Below are 15,752 nucleotides of genomic sequence, written 5' to 3'. Positions count from 1 at the left end.
CATTGACTTCAATGATGACATAAGAGTTTGAAGATAAAGCAAGCAAGATAAAGGCTGGCTCAACTTCAGTCCAACTAGTGACTTGTAAACAAACAGGTGAAAAGAGCCATTTCTGCTGAACAGCACTTTCAGACTACTCCTAATCTTGAGGAAGCTGTACTTGGAGAATTGCTTGGAGAATATTTCTCATCCTTAGAAGCTAATAAAATATACTTTCAACTTTAGAAGAAATCTTAAATTTCCTCAATGGAACAAGTGTAAGTTCACTGATAGAAAAGAAAAAAGATCTTTGGTCCACCTTGGTTCTACGACGATCCGTGCTGCGACAGCTGCTGGTTGCCCCAAAACAAAAGCAAGGTGTGCATCCCCTGGGGTTAGAAGGGTTCAGATAAAAGGATCCTGGTCTGCAAGTGTCACACGCTGGACCTTCAACATTCTCCTGTTAGGGCATAGTTCAAAGAAATTTCAGTGCTTTTCTTTTTGCATTGCTGAGGTCCCCAAAATTTCCTGCATATGAAACAAATCTTCTGAAAGAATGTATATATAAATGTACAGAAACCAATGAATGAAAATACGTGGTTGTCTGGATAGGCTATATTACAAATTCAAATAAAACTGTCTTGGAGGCTATCTCGTAAGCTTTCTTTGCAGTTTATAATCTGAAATGTGAACCACTGAGTAATAAATATTAGTCAGAGACAGCTGGTAACTTGCTTGCCAAAACCCTCCTGCTGGCTTTTGCAAACCCACAATATAAAAGGTCACTTGTGAAAGTTCACATTTATCGCATTTAATTATGCAGATCAGAACAAAAGAAGATTTCCTAGCTATAATGATGTGGTAAAATGTCAACTGACATAATATGGCTAAAAAAAGCATGGGACTTGGTTAACATCCAAAAGGCAAGATGCAGATGGATAAAGTGGATCTGTGCAGGGTACATACAGACTGCTTCAGTGATTCAATGGGCACCCACTCTGCAGCTCTCTAACATCCTGCAAAAACTAAGACCACCTGTATAACTGACAGATATTGAAGCCATTAAAAAATTGTATTTAATGTGACCATGATAATCTGTGCACATACAGCAAAGTGTGATGGCTTCGTACAGCTGCATTAAATTTTTACTGAAAATTTACTGATAAACTCACTTTATTCACCCCATTATATAAGAAATAGTCACTGGCATGCAAATGATGCTTGTGAATGCAGAAGTAATTTGATTTATCTGACCTTGCAAAGACAAATTCCTGTCTGGGGATCACAAACATCTGGCTCTGTTCCATCTCTGTTACAGCTACATGGCACACAGTTAGGGAAACCATAAGTTCCAGGAGCACACTGATCACACCGATGGCCTTTTATTCCTGGTTTGCATCTTTATCAAACACAAAGGAGAGAGAGTCAATAAGGGAGGTAGGAATGGAGCAGGGAAAGGAAAATAAAACAGGTAGGTGGATATTCGAAGGGATTGCATGGCTGTGACACAACTTTATGACTTCCACAGAGAAAAGGTTAGTATTGGTCTCAGATTTTGAATAGTGTGATGTTATAAATGGCCACAGAACTGAGTAGGAATGGATTTGACTTTGAAGGATAAAAATGCTCACAATAGAATTAGACTTCTGCAGCTATTCAGGGCTTGCAGTGCAGAACTACTCTCTCTGTATGCCAAGGTGTAAAACATTGAATATAGGTAAGCAGAGCTGGAAGAAGATTTATAGCTGGAAAATGTGCCTGGGCATTAATCAAGGCATGCACCTGGTAACAGAAAAATGGGAAATTGCAAGTATATGAATAATTACAGAGACCTCAATCACCCACAAAGCTTGGGTTAGTTTACAACAGTTCACAGTGGGTAAAATCCATTTTGCTCACACTGAAGAGTGAATAACTAAATTTCCCATTACCTCTCCAAACACCTGAAAAGAGCATTGAAGCAAACCACCCATGCCTTGTTGTTAACACACATAACCCAAACTTACTTGCATTGCCCACTGGTTTTATCACATTCTGGGTTTGCCACATCAACAATTCCTTTTTCTGAGCAGTTGCAGCTCTTGCAGCCAGCAAGGGGATGATAGCTGAAGTAATATTTCTCACACACTTCACATTTTGGCTTCACAGTTCGTGGAGGGCAAATGCATTTACCAGTCACGTCATCACAAAGACGCTGCCCACAGTTGCATACTAGATCAAAGAAATAGTTCCACAAATCAGCCACATCTCATCTTACAACAATCAACTCTTACTGAATATGTAACAAATACACACAACCTTTATGTATAGAAAACATGACTCTTTTCTCTCACTAGTTTAATGTTCAGGGTCATAGAAACCAACTATGTGACTGCAACAATAGTTTCAAAGAGCAGGTTTAATGCTTGGCTCTTTTCCATGGATGGGCTGCTTAACTTCACCACAGACATTGTTTATCACTTGCCAAAACTGCCAAGGATTAGTTTTGGTGTCAAGGGCACCACTTTTATAAAGCAATGTCTATAAACATCAAGTATAGTATCTATGAAAGCAGCTGAGCTGTTGGTGTAATGTATAGATCTGTTGTTATTAACATCAGAATTTGAGGAATTAGGAATACTGTGTCTCTGGTTATCTATGGAAAAGATTGAAGGTGTAAAATGGGATTAACCATTAACAATTTGGAAATGATTTAGCAGTCAGCGCAGAAAAAAGTCCATTTCACTGGAATAGTGGCAATATGGATTTTAACCAGTTCAGCTGTAAGCCTACTACACCTGATCAGACAACACATGCAAAGGGTCACTTCACCACGAGCTAGGTGTGCTTTAGGGGAATGCGATTTCTTCTGCCTTAAACTGGAAGCTAATGCTATGGTAAAGCTAAAACAGCCTGACCAGCCTCTCACAGGATCAGGCTCTACAAAGAAAAGTCAGGCTGCAGTACACCTGCAGCAAATTCAGAGGATTCAGCAGGTGGCCAGGCCAGGAGATGAAGGAGTGCAAGCACATACTTACACTTGCAAAACGGGAATCCATAGTAGCCAGTTTGGCATCGGCTGCACTGGCGACCGACGACGTTGGGTCTGCAAGCACACTGCCCTCCCAGGGGGCTGCATGTAGGGCTGGTGGCACCTGCACTGTGGCAATCACATGGCAGGGCTCCATTGTTGTAGAAAGCCACCAGCGACCTCACAGAGTCCTTACAGAAGGCTGATGATCGTTCTGGGCTGTTTAAATTGGAATATAAATCATTTAAGTGCTGGCACTCAGGATTGCTATGAGAGTGCTTTGCAGTGGTTCAGTCTTTCAAGCAGTTTGACATAAGGATGGCATCAGCACACATGCAAGGATATACTTTAATTAAATCAGGGTGAATAGCTTTGAACATGCAGGTAAGAGGTTTTATCATAGCAAGTGTGGATTAGTTGTATCAGTTCAGACATGCCAAGCAAAATACCAAATACCAAAGATGGAAATACCAAAGACAGGAAGATGACATAGATATTCCTCTTTTGTACTGTGAGCAATAAAGCTCTACCTTTACAATGCATTTGCAACAGAAAGTCATGGAAAAATGACTCATGGAAATTCAATGGGCTAGCATAAGCTGTGAAAAGCATTTTAATGTAGCACAATTACAGGGATTTAAGGCAGCTCTTTAACGCAGAGTAAAAGTAATATTATTCCCAGTTTGTTGTCAATGTTCAGTGTTTTAGAAAGTGATGCTTACTCAATATAAAAACTGTTTCCTCCACACTGGCTGATAAAATCAAATGACTTGTCCACTGTCTTTTTGTCAAGAATTGTGTAACTGTAGGTGTCTGCTGGAACAACTAAGATATTTTCCTTAAAACAATAAGAAAGCTAAATTGTACATTTCAGAGAAAAACAAAAAGACACAAGCTAAGGCATTTACATATTTAAATGTTGCTTCATTATGCAATCTGGATTTTTTCAAAACCTTTAAGATTTTAACCAAAAATAAGAAAATAAACTTTGCATACTGCCCTCAAAGTTGTGATGCTACAAGCAGTGTACAACAAAAACAGTGCAGAATATCTTAAAAATTTAAATAAAAGCAGTGCAAAAGATCCTAAAAATCTGAAACAACATTAACAAATTTATTCTTTTTGGATTTTATCTTTGCATCTATCTGTAAATGAATGGTGAAACTGAGAATAACATTTTCAAGTACATTTACATAATACACGTACCACAACCAGCATTCTTCCATCCGGTATTATCACTGTAACAGAGACCATGGCTTCAGAAATGTCAAGCTCAATTTGGTTTGCTGCAACCACCTGAACCCGACAGCCAGAAGTATGAGGGCAGAATGAAGCATTAAAAGTACCTAGAAGAAAAAATGTATTGGGTTTATGTGAGAAGGTTTTGATTGCAGAAGGTTACTGGGGTGGGTTCTATGAAAATCTCTAAGAACATTCTTCCATGTCCCACAGAGCCAATCCCAGTTGGCTCCAAGACAGATCCAACAATGGCCAAGGCTGCATCTGACCATGGTAGAGCCTCTGGAATAACGTATTTAACAAAGGGGGAAAACCCCAGCTCAACAGCAGGTACAGCCACAGAGAAGAGTGAGAGCATGCAAGAGAACCAAATCTGCAGTCACCAGGCCAGTGAAGGAGAGCTCCAGGTGCTGGACCAGAGATCCACCTGCAGGCTGTGGAGGAGACCCCCTCAAGAGCAGGTGGATGCCCAAATAGGGTCTGTGAACCTCTGGGAATTCGACACTGGAGCAGTCTCCTAGCAGGCCTTGTGACCCCATGAAAAGCACCTACACTGGAGAAATTAGTGAGGAATTGCAGACCAGGAGAATAACTAATGTTGGAGAAGCTGGTGGAGGACTGTCTCCCATGTGAGGGATCCCACACTAAAGCATGGGAATAGTGTGAGCAGTCCCTCACTGAGGAGGAAGGAACAGAGGCAACCTGTGATGAGCGGAGTACAGCCCACATTCTCTGTACCCATGTGCTACTCAGTGGGAGAAGTTGGACAAATTTGCGAGCAAAGCTGAGCTCAGGAAAAAGGGAAAGGTGGAAGCAAAGTGTTTGAAACTTTGGGCACCTTGTGTCCATACAGGGTCAAGCCAACACAGGTCCATAACCCAAAATGCTAAGAAAGGAAAGGGGTTAGGTCAAATTCAGATGCCTACCTGACCACACATGTCCTGCATTCACATGGACTTGCACAGAGAACATTGGGTGTGCCGGCTGATAAAAATGTACCACAAATACGTATCGGCCCAAGTGGGGCACTCTGCCACTCAAGGTGATCTGGTTCTGGAGAAACAAGAACAGCTCTGGTATTAAATCACAGAATAGAATTGTTTTGTGAAACATTCTTGGGCTTACCAGCTGTGCTCAGTGCCCCCTACCAGCAGTGAAAGAGAGGGGGCTTAGCATCTCTCAGCAAGTTCAATTTCTTCAAGGAAAATGGCATTACAACTGCATGTTCTGTTTGCCTGCCAAGCACATTTAACATTCCTCTGCAGTCCGTACAACTGTTGTGCAGTCGAGAAAGAAACTGGTATTTGGGGTTCCCCCCCCGCCATTCTTTCTATTGTTTCTGTGGCTTACTTAGTTTGCAACATTTTCATCATATCACGTCATCCACTTTTTATTATCTTACAGAATTTCATCTACTTAACTCTACTAAGAACATACCCTGTGACTTGCAAAACAAAGTTTTCAAAATACGAGGTACCTGCAATGGTGTCAAGGTGACTCCATGAACTGAACCAGCAGGTAAAATGGCACTCAGTGGATCATGGAGTATATTCTCCTGCACTTCAGAAATCTTCCCATCTTTGAATGCATTCAAAACCAAAGCTCCTGGTGGAGTCTCAAACACTGAGGGAATGCATGCTGCACTAAACACAGAACCACAGCAATTATTCTTGGGGCCAGGAGAAAGTCTTAATCATAACAGAAAAGGCTGCTGACTTAAAGTCAATGTCTTAGACTATATTATAATTGATAATGCAATAATAACTCCTGTACCTATTTGGATTCTTTATGAATGATCAGAAAGTAAATGAAAACAAGAAGTATGGATTTAACTTCCATAAGAACGGGAAAGTTTGTACACTTTTAATGTATTAACTGATTTTATTCACACAAAATTCACATAACTTTAGGTTTCAGTGGAAAGAATTTGCTGAGGAAGAGGAAACTTAAGGGAATCAGGAGCACTAAAAATTAAATACATTTTAGTTAATCCAGTTAGTTACATTCACTAGAATCTGCACTAATATTGAATTCTCAGTTCTACAAATATTTACATAGGAGGATCCTTTAAACATGCAAGTTTTCCCACTGAAGTCAATGGGACTACTCAAGTATTTAGAAGTTAAGTATATACTCAAATATTTGTAGAACTGGAGCCAAAATAAATAACAGTACTCCTTCAAAGCATTCTTATTCATTCACTGCTGTGTTTAACTATTTCTTCCTTGGCATAATTAATTCTGGGATTTAGAGAAGAATTTTCCAAGACTGCAGGATAAAATATTTTGGGGGGTTTCCTGGCTGTATTTATTCACTTCTAGTAAGTACTCAACAGACAATGATTAATCTTGAATCAAGACAGATCCAGAACTGGAATTGCAAGTATGTTTCAGAACTGAGATGTATTTGCCAGGCCTGTGTGGGAAATCATGTGCAGCATCCACTTACAATACTGTTAAACTGAGCCAAGCCTCTGCATCTTTCAATTTGATGAACTTAAAACACTTTCAGGAAAGCAAAAATGCTGGCAGATAACAAAAACAAAACAAAAACCTACACTAAAAAATGCAAATTTAACAAGAGTTTAAAAAAATACCCAACACAAAACCAAAGTCAAATATGTAAGTTTCTACATTTATTTTATTTCGAATCATGTTTTTCACTCATCTTTCCCTGTTTTACTCAAAATATAAATGCCTGTATTTGCAAAATAAATCTGGTGGAAGGACAAGTATTTTCAGTCTTAGAAAGCTGCTCTCAGTGGTAACAATGAGCAGGAGAATTAAGCTGTGATTCAATGCTATGCATGTTTGGAAACCAAGCACAGTCACATGTTTTTATCCAATTTACTACCAGATTTTTCTGCTTTCTGTTTCAATTCAACCATTATATTACAAGCTACCATTTGGAAAACTATTAGACCAAATCACCAACTCTTTTTGACTCTTAAGTCCTGCAAATGACATTCACTTTTATTTTGAGACCCTTCCCACTGCTAGATCAGTAGGAAGGAAAGCTTTAGGAGTAGGAATCACGAGGCACATCCTAGGGAGTGCAGGCAGGCACTGAAATGTGGAGGTCCCTAATTTGGAAGCTGCAGTGACAGTTCCACTCTGTCCCAAAGAACAAAAGACGGGGAGGGGAAGAGCTTCAACACGACAGAGGAGATGCTCTGCAGATCCCAAACTTGACCACTGGGGAAGGCAAGGTTCAGGTTCAGATCTTCACAGCAAGAGAAGAGCTGTCAGCCTGGATTAACCAAGCAGTACATGAGTCCCCTAATTACTGGTCCTATAAAGTATGATGGAGAAGAAGGACCAGCTGGTGTTACTGTGTGAGGTGAATGATGAGGGCACACCTACCCTAGGGGCCCCACTATGACAGGGAAAAGGGAATGGCTTGTTTGGGAAGCAGGAGTTTTCATGTTGAGTAATTTGAGGCTGCCAAGTTGTGCCTGAAAGGGCAGTCACATCCCACACCTAGTGACAAATTAAAGCTGTTTTGGGACAGCTGAAGCAGTAACATGCAGAAGAAAACTTCAGATGGAACAGTAAGTATTTCAGGCCACTAAACTAGGAATGATTTTCCAGCTTGGACACCTGTCCTACTGGATGGCATGTGAAAGATATGTTTTCTCACACATCAGCACTGGGAGGTTCAGATGGGCTAGGAATAGGCTCTTATCAACAAAATTCTGTGCAAAGACTGTATAGATTGACACTAACATTTCAGCTTCTTTACAAAGACTACTTTACAGAAGTGGCCTACAAATCACCTGTGAGTCACTGAGTAAAGCGCCACTGAAAAAAATTAAAACACTATTTATTCTACCTTTCAAGGTTGTCCTCAGATAATAGGAAGGATAAAATCAAGCAAGTTACCTTCCATCACTGTTACTCCTGTAAGCAGCTATGCACTGTACTCTAGGATCCACGTATTCTGGAGAAAATTCTTCAGCTGATATAATGCAAACCTTGTGCTGAAAAACAAGCACAAGGCACAATTAACAATTAATATCATAAATAACAGGGCCAGGCCTGAACAGGAAGGATGAAGCCTAATTTTAGCATAGGGAGATATGAGCCCAAAGCCATGTTCTGTCATAGACCTCCCACAAGATTTTGGATCCTTTTACCTCCCTGCAACTCAATGCCTCAGGGTTAAATAGCATTTTTCTGTCCTTGTCAAGGGAATATTGGCTGTTCAGGAGAGACATAACTAAAAGGTAAGCATACATGTGTGGAAAAGGGAAAGACAGAAGACCAGCTCAAAGGCTGAGAAGCAAGGCAAGGAATGTAGAGGAGTAGGAGGGAAAAGCTCTTTGAGACTTTTGGACCCTGGGGGAACTCCCAGACTCTCAAATAAAGGCACAAACACTTGCTAGTGCAAAGTCCATGGGAGTGAATTTAAGTGACACCAGGATTTCTCACCCAGGATTCAGAACTCATTTCAAAAGAAGCAAGACCTCATATGGGAATTTTTATTTTAACTAAAAGTGGACATGAACAAATGAATCTGTGGTAGTCCTGCTGTACCCATGGTGGTAAAGACATAAAGGAAAGCATTGGAGGTGACTCCCATTTGCCTCTCTGCTCTTCATGAAGGGAACACATGAGTGTCTTTAACCCCAAAACTCCTGCCATTGACTTCATAATCAGTGTCTACACACCAGAAGCACTTATTTTCCCCTTTCCCATCTTTTGCTAAGTGCAGACTTTACAATAAAAGATTGTGAAGGTTGGATCTTGTTAGCACAGCAGCTGCTGCAGGAAGCTAACAGAAAATGTAAATCGTATTAGTTTACACTGACTCATGAAGTGAAGAAAGCATGTATCAGCTGTTAGTTCTACTAGTTGTTACTAGCTGGGCTGGAGCTCAAGATTTTAACAAACCTTGTGTTTCTAAAATAGAAAGCAGAACCACACATAAGAAAATTTAGTCTCCAGAAAAGTATATTCCTGGTGTGGCCAAAAGAGGTCAGTGAAGGCTTTTTATTTAAAATACCTAAAAGCTATATGATTAATGAATGCATTTATTACCTGAAATAAATGCATTTATTACCTGAATTTTGTAAGAGACATGGGAAACTCCCACATGGGCTTTGAGGATTTAGAAAAAAACAAAAAAAGACAATAAAAGATTATGTATAAAAGCTACCAGAATATGTTTCCTCTAAAGTTTACTTGTAGAAGTGAGAGGAGAACTGAAACAAAGCACAAGAAAGCTGGAAAAAACCTTGCCAATAAAGGCAAAGTTCTGTTTGTCTTTGGAACTGACAAGTGTGCCTCAGCATTCTGGGGTGTATATAAGGCATGTCTAGTCAACATCTAACATACATAATTTCACATGTTCCCTTACAGAATGTGAACACAGGGAGACAAATATCTTTGTTTACCCCATCAAGGAACAAGTATGACCAAAAAGAAATGGAAATGCGAACTTACCAGAAGAAAATTACTTGATGACGCCCTCAGACGTATCCTTGTGTCCGCTAGAAGGTCATAGGCTGCGACACGGTTCCTGTCATCAACTACAACGCTGCGACAAAGGAAACTGAGACAAGAGGCAGGATTAAAGACGAGCCTGCTGGCATTGCCACGTTGTTTAGGCTGTCACCTAGCTTCACTGCCTGGCTGCAGGCCAGCCACAGCACCTGGCCCTCCGGCTGGACCTGCCTGTGGCCACCGCAGAACATGCACTGTCCTCACCAGTGAGACACAGGATCTACCATGTACAAAGCACTGCTTATCCTGGGAGGGTTAGAGCTGAAGCCTCCAGATCTCAGCTCAGACACCCATTTGAGCTACTGGCTTAAGTAGGATGTAGACAGACAGCCACACATAGGTGCTACCTACATTTTCACACTGTGTAACATGTGTGTAACTAGTATTCTCCTGCCTGGACCATGCTCCTTGGGGTGTAAGCTCCTTTCCACCACTGCCATGTGCCTCTGAGGATGTGAATCAGCAGCTCTTACACACACAGTGGCAGCTGGGCAAGGCCTGATCTTAGGAAGCTATTCTGTATGCTGAGATACTCCTCAATGCAAGTGAAAAAACAGGTTTGCCTCCTCTACAAACCAGAGAATATGGAATTTTCACTCTTGTTTAAAGCATATATCAGAAAAAAGGTCAGCTCAGGGCTAGGGACACGTACAACTAGAGAAATATAGGTCCCTTACTCATGATTTGCTCAAAGCCTGTGATGCTTTATTCTCTTACCATGTTTTATTTGGAATATTCAAGCTCACTGAGCTGTAAGAAAGTCTGGCACAATATATGACAAATTCTACAAGTTACTGTTATCTACATGTACCTCACTATGTCATTGCTTGATTTATTTTTTATCAGAAGAGACTTCCTGTTTGGGAAAGATGACACAGCAGCTCACTCACCATGTGACCACTCAGTTCAGGCAGAATGCCTGCAGAAGGGATTTGCTGCATTGCTACATTAAAGCAGCAAGGGCTTTCTTTGTATTTCCATGAACACATTTCCAATGTATCACATAAACAAACAAATACGTTCAAAATCAGCCCATAAAATGTGTTTTGGAGAAAAAAAACACCAAAACCCCAATAAAACAGAAGATTTATAGCAAGAAGTTTGGGACTCAAAGTGTTATTTAACAGGCTAAAATAAGAGCTTTCCCCAGCAATAACCTGACAAGGTCACTGCTCCACATGGCTGTGCTCTGTATCACAAACATGCTGATGAAAATGATTTTTCTTACTGAGCAATTTCATCCTGAATATCCCTAAGCCTCCATTCTGCCAAGCAGTTGGCTCATGGGAGTAAAGGCTGCATGTCTGTAGTCCCCTGGCCCTGGGCAGGCTCTCCCAAGGGCTCAAAATAAGCTGAGGTGCTCAAGTGTTAAAGACAATCTCACTCAGGCAAAATCTCTTGTGCAGAAACATCTGCAGTAACCTCATTAAAGGATAAAGAAGCATTTGGCTGAAGACCTTGCCTACAGCCTAAGAGCCAGAGGATGACTACAGGCAGAATTTCAGAGACCTTTACACTTCTGCTTCAGCAAATCTTGTTAGAAACGGTGGGAATACTCTTGTAACACTAGCTGCTACATTTTTTACAGCCAAAGCCCTTGGACACAATTTTAACTGAAGAAAATCAGTGCAGGCATCTGCAGCCAACAGTGATGCTCTTCCACTGGACTTGGGGATTAGTAGTTTATAAGGATTTAAAAACATAAATATAAAAGTAACCCTTTGAATAGGAAAACAATTCATTGAAGCAGTAGCAATATTTAATGAGCTGACTGCACAAAGAGAATTAAAAACCTCTACAAAATCACAGAATCCTGCACTTGCTTTTAAATCATCCTAGAATTTGAACAATCTACATCATAAAATGAACTCAAATATATAAAAAAGTATAATTACTATCCAAATGCTTATTTAACCATTTAGTGATTACTTCAGAAATTCTTACCTGTATTTACAACTGTATATTCTTACTCTGCCTTCAGTGACAGGTCCAGGGCTATGCACTGTTACCTCTGCAGTGTTTATCTGATCCTCTTCATTGGCATACTCAAAAACCAGAACATAGCGACCCACTTGAGGAACATTTATGGTCATCTCTAAATTGACCTGGGTCAAAAGAATTGAAAAACAAAAAAAAGGAGTTAAATCTTTCACTCCCTTTTCTTGCAGGAAGCTCCCATTTCCTGCTCTTTGGACTGGTCAGCATTAGTCCAGAGCCAGTCCTGCAGTGCCTCAACAGAAGACACCTAGCAGAATGCAAACAATGCTTATAAATATCACTTTGTCCTCTAATAAGAGTCAAACAAGTTCAAGAAACAGCTGCCATTATAACTGTTCTAGGAAAGCTGTAAAATAACCCTGGGAAATTGCTACACTAATATTTCTCTTTTCCCCAGCAGAAAGGAAAGAAATGTTATGATGCTAAAAAATTGTCACCATCATCTCTAAGCTATCCTTAACAACATACAAAAACTGAGTTTACTGCTCCACTGAAAAAATATTCCCAGGAACACAAAATTCCTACTGTAGCAATGCTGTATTTTGATTCCCTACTCCCTGAAGAGGGAAAGCATCTTCTCCAGCAAACACCAGCACTTTGAAGCATCAAGTTTTTATTTTAGGTTTCTTGCACAAAGTAGTTAACACAATATTTGATGCAAAATATTTCTAAGTAGTAAAGTGCTGCGGTTACAAAGGTTTTGCTTCAGTTGACTACATAATTATTTTCAAATTTTTCTCAGTATTTCCTTAGGCTACAAACACTTAAACATGTAAATAATTCTGTCAACAGCCCTCTTGACTTCACTGCAATTATTCATACCAGTAAATTTTGCACATGCATCAGTGATGAAGCACCAGACCCTGTGGCATGTGAGTATTCTTGCTGTACTTGATATTTTTAAAAGAACTATCCAAGCACAGTAATAGAGGCCATAATCATTTTACATCAGTATCACATACTTGGTAAAATACCTTACTTTTTGCCAAACACAATTCTAGTAGATCTTCTCATTTCTAAAACATGCTTTGCTTTCAAAGGACCTACAGCAGTAGCATAATTGCTTCTGCTTATTTTTCAGTGAAAGCAAACATTTTACCTAAGTGTAGCTATTTAAGAAAAAAAAGATTAATTTAGAGTGATATATGTATGCCATTTCTGCTGACAAATCATTATGTGATTTCTTCTGAACAGGACAGTATGCCTAAAGGAGAAGTATTTTTATTTAATGAAATGCTTTTGCCAGAATGGAATGTCCACTCCAGTCACAGTTAGAAATCTGCCTACACTGATACTTTTACATAGTTTTGTGTAAAATGCAGAGCTTGGTGCCGAGTCAGTTTTAGGGATGTGTTAAGATCTGAAAATCCTGAGCTGTAAATCTGCAAGCATTTTAGTCCAGTAGGTTTATAGTCGACAGCACAGATGGGACTGTAATTAGCAGGCAGGAATCTGACCTCTCTTCCAGTGATGTGGGCCATCACTGGCAGACTGGGAGCTGGCTGTTGCACAGGTATTCTTCTGGATTCTCCCCCGTGTCTGAAATGCACTGCCTCTGAGCCAAGGACACAGGAAAATCTGTCCAGGGGCAGATGCTGATACAGCAAGCAGCTTACACCAAAAAAACAAAAACAAAAAAACAAAACATAGGATTATTATTGTTTTCAAGTGCAGCAGGATGATAACAAAATAAACCAAAGGTAGTGGTTTAGGCTGTAGCACATCTACTGACTGTTCTGCTGAATCAGGCCCAGGATGTGTGCAAGGCTCCGTAACTCGGATCTGCAACAGGGACGCCTTGTAGTAATCACTAGGTAACAGCACCAGATAATCCTAAGAACAAAGAATACAATAAATGCTAAAGCACTCAAATAATGACAAAAAGAACATCTCCAGGCTTTCACAATGTAACAATGAATGAAACCAATCACATAAACAATTTGTGCAGAAGGTATCTGCAAAATCTGGGTGGGGCTTTTTCTGTTACTACTTGGGCCAATAACATCAGAATGTGTTTCCCTGACTCTGTAATTTCAGAAAGATGGCAAGAAGGCAGCTGCCCTGTGGTCAGGGAAACTCTGAAACCACTCTCCCATCATGTGTTGTACAAGACAGTGCACTGAAGGGAGCTTCCCTGCAGCCCAGTAACACACAGCCAGATGCCTGCAGTTTTCATCCCTGAGTGCAAAACACAAGCACACATCTCAACTCTGGGTCACAAGCACACATCTCAACCCTGGGTGAGTTTTTGTTCTGCCTTTCTTACTTAAATTAATATATTAGAGCTTAAATATAACAACTGTTAATGTGAGAACATGAAGGGCTAAGACTATCAATATATACCTCTTCAAAGGTATTAGTGAAAAAACCCAGCAGAATAATACTGTCACTTTCAGCAACAAATATGTTTGCAAGCTCTTTACTAGCACTTCATGTAGTACTCCATAAATTTAACATAGCCCCAGGCTTAATGACTGGAGACACTGCTTTTTATCCCTGTATGAAATATGTAAGAGTTTCAGTATGCTGTCTTTGTGATCATATTTAAGGTTTTTCATAAATGATCATCTCAAACAATTTCTCTTTCTCTAGCAATTTCTTAGAACTGCTACTAGAAAATTTTTCAGTTTTTCAGTGAATGAAAGCAGAGAAAAGACAGGAGGATAAAAGCAGTCCGAAATTGACCTGCTCATAATGCAGCCCATTTTACAATACTCTTATGAAGATCTTTTTTTTTCAAGAAACTAAGGCCTTGGCTGAGCTAAGCTCTAGACACAAGATTGGATACATAAAAATTACTAATTTTTGTGAGCACTTATGCTTTGTGCTGTATGTTAGTAATACCTTATCATTTGAAGGTACAGATTCCAGATAAGTCTTAAAGTCTGTAAGGAGAAGAAAAATTAGAGCAGGAGAAAGTCAGAAGAAATAAGAGGGAGAAATGTAAATTTTCATAACTGTATTCTGTTCCTTTCACTAGCACTGAATTTCACTTGCTTGCAGGGTTCTTCGCAGCAAATAACTCCAGAGCAGTAACTTCATGACAACCTTCAAGCAGTTGTTTTCCTCAATTGTTTTCTTACCAAGAGGACTTCCTCTGCCATTATACTGACAGTCCACATGCCTGGAGCCAGTGAGAAAGGCTCTGTGGAGCTTTTTCCTGGGATTGTGATAAAAGCTGGCTCCTTGCTGGGTGAGAAGACAAACTCTTTGCTCTGAGCAGCCACTGCCAGAAAAAAAAAAATCAAGTAAAAAACATAAGTGACTGTGTAAATGTCTCTACTTGCTTAGTGGGCTGGACTGATAATTTGGTCCATTAAACTTTGTTTGACAGGAGTTGATCAATGATTTTCAGTCAACATGCATTAGCAATGCACTCAACCAGACACAGAGCTATGCAGTGGTTGTTGCTTGCATTCTTATTACTCTTGAGCAAATTGGTACAGAAAAGCAGAGTTCTGCCCCTGCAATGGCCAGTTTTGAAATATCTGAAATGGTCACTTTTTCAGTTTCCCCTTCCATAATTTTCCATTCAACCTCTCTCTGCACTGACACTCAATATATTCAACTGACACATTCTCGTGTGACTTTAAGTCAAATACTTGAGGTGTTGGAGGCTCTCAGCACCATCTAAAATGCTTACTTACAGACAGATAACTTCTAGACAGAGACGACGGGCCAGTTGTGGATGCCCCATCCCTGGCAGTGTTCAAGGCCAAGTTGGATGGGGCTCTCAGCAGCCTGGTCTAGTGGAAGGTGTCCCTGCCCATGGTAGGGGGCTGGAACTGGATAATTTTTAAGCTCCCTCCTACCCAGATAATTCTGTGATTCTATGTACTACAGAAATAAAGCTGTGGTATGTTTTGTCAAATAGAAGTCATGAGGATCAACTGTTATGAATATTAAAGGTTTCCTCGTTGAAGACCCTGGACACAGACCAAATCTGGTTCCCTGTGTCCCAGCCATTGGAAGCCAGTGATGGCCACAAATTTCTGCCACTCTGCTGAATGGTGTTTGTGAAG

The 15,752-nt window shown here is 40.2% G+C and overlaps 1 protein-coding gene across 1 annotated transcript in view; it reads right to left on the bottom strand.

The window, feature by feature from the left end:
• LAMA3 (laminin subunit alpha 3) overlaps window positions 1–15,752 on the bottom strand; it is a 106,038-nt gene that overhangs the window by 45,992 nt on the left and 44,294 nt on the right. Inside the window, 14 exon segments of the mRNA XM_054517226.1 lie at window positions 299–439; window positions 1,234–1,378; window positions 1,986–2,190; window positions 2,997–3,208; window positions 3,712–3,827; window positions 4,196–4,335; window positions 5,155–5,281; window positions 5,706–5,871; window positions 8,110–8,207; window positions 9,673–9,781; window positions 11,677–11,837; window positions 13,188–13,341; window positions 13,463–13,563; window positions 14,814–14,956. Of these exon segments, the coding sequence (XP_054373201.1) occupies window positions 299–439; window positions 1,234–1,378; window positions 1,986–2,190; window positions 2,997–3,208; window positions 3,712–3,827; window positions 4,196–4,335; window positions 5,155–5,281; window positions 5,706–5,871; window positions 8,110–8,207; window positions 9,673–9,781; window positions 11,677–11,837; window positions 13,188–13,341; window positions 13,463–13,563; window positions 14,814–14,956 (2,018 nt within the window).

The sequence above is a fragment of the Molothrus ater genome, chromosome 1 (assembly GCF_012460135.2).
Source record: "Molothrus ater isolate BHLD 08-10-18 breed brown headed cowbird chromosome 1, BPBGC_Mater_1.1, whole genome shotgun sequence".
NCBI lineage: Eukaryota > Metazoa > Chordata > Aves > Passeriformes > Icteridae > Molothrus > Molothrus ater.
This window is presented reverse-complemented; position numbering and strand designations above follow the sequence as displayed.